The sequence below is a fragment of the Chinchilla lanigera genome, unplaced genomic scaffold, assembly GCF_000276665.1.
Source record: "Chinchilla lanigera isolate Chin_1 unplaced genomic scaffold, ChiLan1.0 scaffold00092, whole genome shotgun sequence".
In the NCBI taxonomy this organism is placed as follows: domain Eukaryota; kingdom Metazoa; phylum Chordata; class Mammalia; order Rodentia; family Chinchillidae; genus Chinchilla; species Chinchilla lanigera.
The window spans coordinates 7,201,537-7,207,940 of NW_004955493.1; the positions used below are offsets into that span (position 1 = coordinate 7,201,537).

General features: G+C 55.2%; 2 protein-coding genes across 4 annotated transcripts in view; one reads left to right on the forward strand and one right to left on the reverse strand.

Annotated features, from left to right (window-relative positions):
- The window catches only part of Zg16 (zymogen granule protein 16), an 18,655-nt gene extending 18,441 nt beyond the window's left edge, over window positions 1-214 (reverse strand). The window contains exon 1 of the mRNA XM_005405244.2: window positions 108-214. Coding sequence (XP_005405301.2) covers window positions 108-199 — 92 coding nt within the window. The 5' untranslated portion in view covers window positions 200-214. The remainder of the gene's footprint in view (window positions 1-107) is intronic.
- Window positions 215-2,915: 2,701 nt separating this feature from the next.
- LOC102010497 (chromosome unknown open reading frame, human C16orf54) lies at window positions 2,916-5,632 on the forward strand. 3 transcript variants are annotated; one of them, XR_264093.2, is made up of 3 exons: window positions 2,916-3,090; window positions 3,816-4,718; window positions 4,821-5,632. XR_264093.2 is itself a non-coding variant. In XM_005405245.2 (2 exons), the coding sequence occupies exons 1-2, from the start codon at window positions 3,040-3,042 to the stop codon at window positions 4,488-4,490; spliced, it is 726 nt and encodes a 241-aa protein (XP_005405302.1). In that variant the 5' UTR covers window positions 2,916-3,039; the 3' UTR covers window positions 4,491-5,632. The 3 variants fall into 3 exon arrangements, 2 of the variants coding, with proteins under 2 accessions (XP_005405302.1, XP_005405303.1); XM_005405245.2 differs by having other exon boundaries at window positions 3,816-5,632; XM_005405246.1 differs by lacking the exon at window positions 2,916-3,090 and adding an exon at window positions 3,097-3,445 and having other exon boundaries at window positions 3,816-5,632.
- The last annotated feature ends 772 nt before the right edge of the window (window positions 5,633-6,404 follow it).

Consider the following 6,404-nt stretch of genomic DNA (forward strand, 5'->3'; position numbering starts at 1 on the left):
TTTTGTTCCCAGTCCTGGGGATTGAACCCAGGTCCTTTACACTGAGCTGCATCCCCAGACTATGTATTCATGTCTTTATTTGTATTTTGAGACAATGTCTCAATTACCTGCTTGTCACTGGAACACAGTTACTGACGCCCGCAAATCTAAAGAGGAAGGATTTACTTTGGCTCACAGTTTTGTAGAGGTTTCCGTCCATAGTGGGCTGGCTCCAAGGCAGGGGCACAGCAGAGGAAAGCAAGATGGAGACCAGGGGAGGAGGGAGGGAGGGAGAGCTTCCAGGCCACGCCCCCAGTGGCCACTCCTCAGACCAGGCCTCCCCTCCCAACATCACAGTTAGCTGTCAGTTCATCAGTGGACGCATCCACTCATGAGGATCACACCCCCACGTCCAGTCATCCCCCAAAGCCCCACCTATAAGAACATGAGGCTTTGAGGGGGCATCTAGATATAAACAATAACAGACAGGATCTTGCTAAGTTACTAAATTGCCCAGGCTGCGCTCAAATCTGCGATCTCCCTGCTTCAGCCTCCCAGAGTGCCGGAATTACAAGCATGCACCATCACACTTGGCTTCCACTTTTACATGTAACAGATTCAGTTACCCAGAGAGTCATTTAATCTCAGTTCCAGAACCCTGAGAGAAACAGTCAGTCAATCCAGCAGGCACTAGAATTTCAACCTCGCAGTTCACAGTTGGGTGTGGAGTTTAACAGCTATCACTGCGGCCATTCCAAAGAGACAGTTCCGGCTGGCCATGGTGGCACATGCCTGTAATCCCAGCACTCAGGAGGCTGAGGCAGGAGGACTGCTGTGAGCTCAAGGCCAGTCTGGGCTACAAAGTGAGTTTAAGCCCCACCTGACCACATAGTGAAACCCTGTCTCAAAAGGACAAAAAGAACAAAAACAAAAACAAAAACAAAAAACGAAGAGACAATTCCTCAACAAGAGAGGCTCATCAAACCTACATTAGGCTGGCCTTGAACTCACTATGTAGCCCAGACTGGCCTCAAACTCATGGCAATCCTCCTGCCTCAGCCTCACAAATATTGGGACTATAGGGGTGCAGCACCACTATGCCTGGGTACAATTTGTCTTCTAAAGAAAAAAAAAGATTAAAAGGAAACACCTAATGTTCAGGTTTTATTTACTTATTAGAGTTTTTTAAAAATAAAAACATTTTTTGCCTATAGTAAAATATACATAAATACGAAACATACCACCTGTAATGGTTGATACATTGTGTCAACTTGAGGAGTTTAGAAGTTTAACTCAACACAGGGGCCAGGGTCCTTCCTTTGTAAACATCCTCACCCTGTGCAAGAGGAGGCTGCAGAGATGGTGTGAGTGCTGCACCCGCCCCAGGGAGTGGTAGCCTGCTTACAGTATAAGGAAGGAAAAGAGGCTTGTTCTCCTCCCTTTTTGCTCTTGCTGCTTTTACAGTCTTCTGCCAAACTGTTGCCCCATGCCATGTGCCACCCCGCCTTGGAGCTAGCTGATTACAGACTGCAACCTCCACGCCTGTGAGCTAAATAAACCTTTTCTTCCTTAACGTTGAGTGTTGGGTATTTTGTCCTAGCAATGAGAGAAAAATAACCAAGACACCATCACAGTAACCATTTTCAAGAATTCATTACAGTTCAGTGTTATTAAATTCAGGTTTGTAATCTCACCAAATTCTAACCTCTTCAGGCTTCTGCAGGCGGTGGAGTTTCGGAGTGTGGGGTTCCCACTTCCCCCCACGCCCCGCCCACTACCCTGCGCTCCATCTGTCCTCTCCCTTCAAACCCCCAGGCCAGTCAGGCTGAGTCAGGCTGCTCTTGTGACCAGCTTTGTAAGACACTAGCACATCACTTTGTTTTTGTAACTGTTTACATTAAACGGCTGTCACTTTGCAGAAGTGTAGGCAGATATAAATACCCACTGAGGGCTGGGGATTTAGCTCAGCGGCAAAAGCGCCTGCCTGGCAAGCGCAAGGTTGTGAGTTCGGTTCCCGGTACCGGAGAAAAACCAAAAAAACCAAAACAAAACAAAACAAAAAAATACCCACTGAGAGCTGTGCTGTGTTCAGGGAGCCCACCAGCCCAGGTATCTACCTCTGCGCTCCAACTTGGTTACACCACTCCTGCCTTGCGCACAGACAGACAGACAGACACACAGACGCACAGACACAGACTTGTGGATTGTGTGACTGTGGGCATGTCACCTCCCATTTTTAGACCATTCTTTCTTCATCTGCTGGTAAGTTAGTCACAGGAGACAATCTCTGGAAGATTCCTGGACTCCAGATACCAATAGCCCCGTCGCCTTCTGCCCCAGGCTCCTCCAACTCCCACCACCAGGAGAAAGCAGGAGAGGCGGCAGAATGGCCGGGAAACAGGTCCAAGCCGGGTTTATACCCGGGACTCTTCCCAGAGGCGCCCATTTTTACTACCCAAGCCCCACTCACAGATCTTCCACAAAAAAAAAAAAAAAAAAAAAAAAAAAAAGGAGCCAGGGATGTAGCTCAGTGGCATAAGCACTTGCCTGGCAAGCCTGAGGTCGTGAGTTCGAATTCCAGTCCCCCCCCCCCAAAAATCTTTTCCAACCAAAACTGGGGTTACGTGGTCTGAAGACAAGGAGACCTATGTTAATTAAGCGTGAAGACAGCCGGGCCAGCAGGAGGGGTGTGGGGCCTGGATGACAAGACAGGGTTGTGGGTGGGGCAACCTCCCCAGACAGGCAGAGGCTGCACCTTGGAGGGGGGGGGGTCGGTAGGGCCAGGGTCTCTGTAGCCTCTTTCTTGGCCTCAGGGTAAATGTTCCTCAGGGTGAGACCAAGTTCAGCAGAGCCACTGCCCATTCTGGCCCCACCTTACACAGGAAACGCCTCCTCGCCGCACTGACCACATCCCCCCAGGTCGCCTAGGAAACAGTGTGGGGCAGGAGGAGTTGGGGCAGTTGCCCTGCAACAGGTGGCAGCCTCCCTTCCGCCTCCTCTGAAGCCAGCCCCCTCTGCGCCCACAGACACCCGTCGCAGACACCGCCTGCACCTCCCAGCATGCACCCGGACAGTGGCCCTGAGGAGGGCCAGGAGCCCAGCCGAGCCAAGGTGAGGTGGGGTGCAGGAGGCCCCTGAGGATGGGAACGAGGCAGGCAGAGGGACCTGACACAGAGACAGGCCAGAGACTGGGCAGAGCTGGCGAGGCGAGGGTGGGCAGGGCTGGCACCTGAGAACCAACGCCCCAGCAAATCCTCAGAGCATACAGAGGACAAGACCGCCTGCCGGCTCCTGGCAAGGGGCAGAGGCGGCCACAGGGGCTCGCGAGGGAGGGGGTTCGGGAGGAGGGTTCTCTCAGTCCCTCCCCGCCCCAACTTCCTCTCTAAGCCAGAACAGGATCTGAAGCGGCCTGGACAGGAGAGAGGAGCCCTTAGGGACCTCAGTCTTTTCTCTGAGGCAGCCTGAGGTTTGGGAAGGAAATGCTCTCCCCGGAAGGGACTGGAGCGCCCACAGGGGGACCTGGCTGCAGGCCAAGGGAGGTTCTGCCCGTCCCCTCCCTCACTTTGCTGGCTCTAGTCCTCTCTGGATCCCCTTGGCCTCTCGATCTGTCCCACCCCCCCAATGGGAGTGAAGCCAGTGCCATCCTCAGCTCTTTTTGGTTTTTTTTTGAGACAATGTCCTGCCTCAGCCTCCCAGAGTGCTAGGACCACAGGCCTGTGCCACCATGCCAGGCCCTTAGTGCCTTTTGGCCTGCCTTGGATACTTTCTGTCTCTCTCCCTCTCGATTGTGCCAGCTCTGCTTCATTTGCTTCCTCTCTTCACCCCATATCTCCCAGATGCCCTCGACTTCCAATCAGCTCACCGGGCACATGGAGGGGCCCCCTGCGACCGAGGCAGCCTTGTGGGCCCCGCTCCCTTGCGGCCCCTGCATCCCCATCCTGCTGGCCCTAGCCTCCCTCGCCGCCTTCTTCATCCTGACTACAGCCGTGCTGGCCGAACGTCTGTTCCGCCGCTCTCTGCGCCCCGACCCCGGCCACCGCGCGCCCACCCTGGTCTGGCGCCCCGGAGGAGAGCTGTGGATCCAGCCGGCGGGCACCGCCCGGGAGCGCTCTGAGGACTGGTACGGCTGTGAGGCGCCCCTGCTCGCTGATGGGGGCCCAGAGCCTGCTCCCCCCGGGGGCACCTTGGAGGCCCGGGCCAGCGCCCCACCTGCGCCTTCAGCCCTGTGCTCTGCCCCCAGCTCCCTGGTCCCCCAGGAGCACCCTGAGATCCTGGCTCGCAGCACCTTCTGGGGGCCCCAGCCACATTGGGAAAGGCCCCCCACTGCAGGCCTAGTGAGCTGGGCTGGGCCTGAGCTGAGGCCAGAGGCCACCGAAAGCCTGGGGAGCCCCAGAACCTGGAGGCTGCGGCCGGGGAGCCCCGAGCCTGACTGGAGCCTCCAGCCTCGGGTCACCCTGGAGCAGATCTCTGCATTCTGGAGGCGGGAAGGCCGGACCAGCGTGGGCTTCTGAATCCCCAGGGCCTCCGCGGGACGGGCCCCCAGAAGGCCCTCTGGAAGGCACTGCGGCCCCACGGCTGTCTGAGGACAGGTGCTCCCCCAGGCCTCGATCTGAATTTTCCGTTCCCCTGGGCCTGCGTGGGGAGCAGGCTGAGCGCGGACGGAGGTGTGCACGGAGGACACCCGGCAGCGTCTCTCACCGGGCCTCCCGCTGCTCGCCCGCTGTGACTCAGAGCTGGAGGTAAGGCCAGTGCTGGCCCACAGGCTTCGAGTATGCATTTCAGAGAAGTAGCTCAAACCAGTTTCCACTTTGGAAGTAGCTCAAACCTTTCCGCTCTGCCAGTGGGTCTGAGATGCCACACGGGGTCCGGAAGAGGATGCTGAGGAGCAGCCTGGGAGAGGTGATCAGAGGTGACAGGCGTGCTGGCCGGAGCCGGCAGGAGCCCAGCTTCCCAGGGCCACAGGTCTGCTCCCTTCCCTGACCTGACTCCTGGCCCCCACCGTGAGGTCGTCGGAGAACATACAGAGGCCAAGACCAGGCAAAGGAGCCTTCGACTACACTGACTGCTGCGTTCATCCTCAGATGGCGAGGAGGGGCTGACCCAAGCGGGAGAGGCCCTGCCCGCCCGGTGTTGAAACGTAGTCAAGGAAGACCAGCAGGGTCTGCGCAGCCTCCCACAGCTGCGCCATCCCAGGCCCCTGGGCCTCGGCGCTCCCGGGGAAGGCAGCCCTGAGGGAGCCACCGGGCAGCCAAGGAGAATGAGTCCGAGCCCGTGTGGAAAAGGCTTGGCCCCGGGAAGGGCAGCTCCCTAACCCTGGCCTCTGGCCATCTTCCTGCCCAGCTTGCTGGACTGGTCCAGAGAGATTTGCCCCAAGACAGGGCTGTTTATAATGATCCACCGCATAGAAACGGAGCCGCAAGTGCTAGTAGACCTACTTACCAGCAGACGCCCCTTCCCTAACCCTCCCCCTCCCCCTCTTCCACCTCCCCCTAACCCTGGGGAGATTCCACTCCCCAGGGGCTGATTTCTCAAACTTCAATCATGAATATTAGAATTTTTGACATATCAGTTTATCACCTTTAGTATTACTTACTTTATATTTTTTTCTTTAAATTGACCCATTATTTGCTTAATAAATTTATTTTAAAAGGAATCTTTTTGTGTCACTTCCATAAATGGAAAATCAGTATCATGTGCCATTAAATAGAAGGTAAAACATGAAAATAAATGCAAGGTAGAAAAAAATATTAGGTTTTAAGTAGACACTGTTGCCTGCTGGAGGAATGGACCACAAACCGTGCTTTGTAACATTTTTTCCAGAGCTAGGGATGGAACCCAGGACTCAGAGCCTGCCGGTGCTAGGCAAACGCTCTACCTCTGAGCAATAATCCAGCCCTCTGCTCTTTCTCTATTAAAAGGGGCTGACCAGGCGGAAAAACATGGGCTCCCACTCCCAGCTACTCAGAAGGCTGAAACAAGAGGATCGAAAGTCAGGCCCGGGCCAGGCGTGGTGACGCAGGCCTATAATCCCAGCATTTGGGAGGCTGAGGCAGGATGATCATTGTGAGTTCGAGACCAGCCTGGGCTAAAAAGTGAGCTCAAGGCCAGCCTGAACTGCATAGGGAGCCCCTGTCTCAAAAGGACAAAAGGAAAAAAAAAAAAGAAAGAAAGGAAGTTCAAAGTCAGTCTGAGCAATGTAGCAAGACTCTTTCTCATAATACAAAATAAAAGGAGTTGGGGATGTAGCTCAGCCATAGAGTGCTCCCAAGTTCAACCCCTGGTAGTAGGAAAAAAAAAAAGTAAAGAGGGTAGCCAGGTGTGGTGGCGCACGCCTGTAATCCCAGCACTCAGGAGGCTGAGGCAGGAGGATGGTTGCATGTTTGAGACCAGCCTGGGCTACAAAGTGAGCTCAAGGCCAGCCTGAA

Coding starts and splice junctions, on each gene's coding strand:
- LOC102010497 (XM_005405245.2), top strand. CDS start 3,040: ATGCACCCGGACAGTGGCCCTGAGGAGGGCCAGGAGCCCAGCCGAGCC. Junction 3,091..3,815: donor AGGAGCCCAGCCGAGCCAAG/GTGAGGTGGGGT, acceptor CATATCTCCCAG/ATGCCCTCGACTTCCAATCA.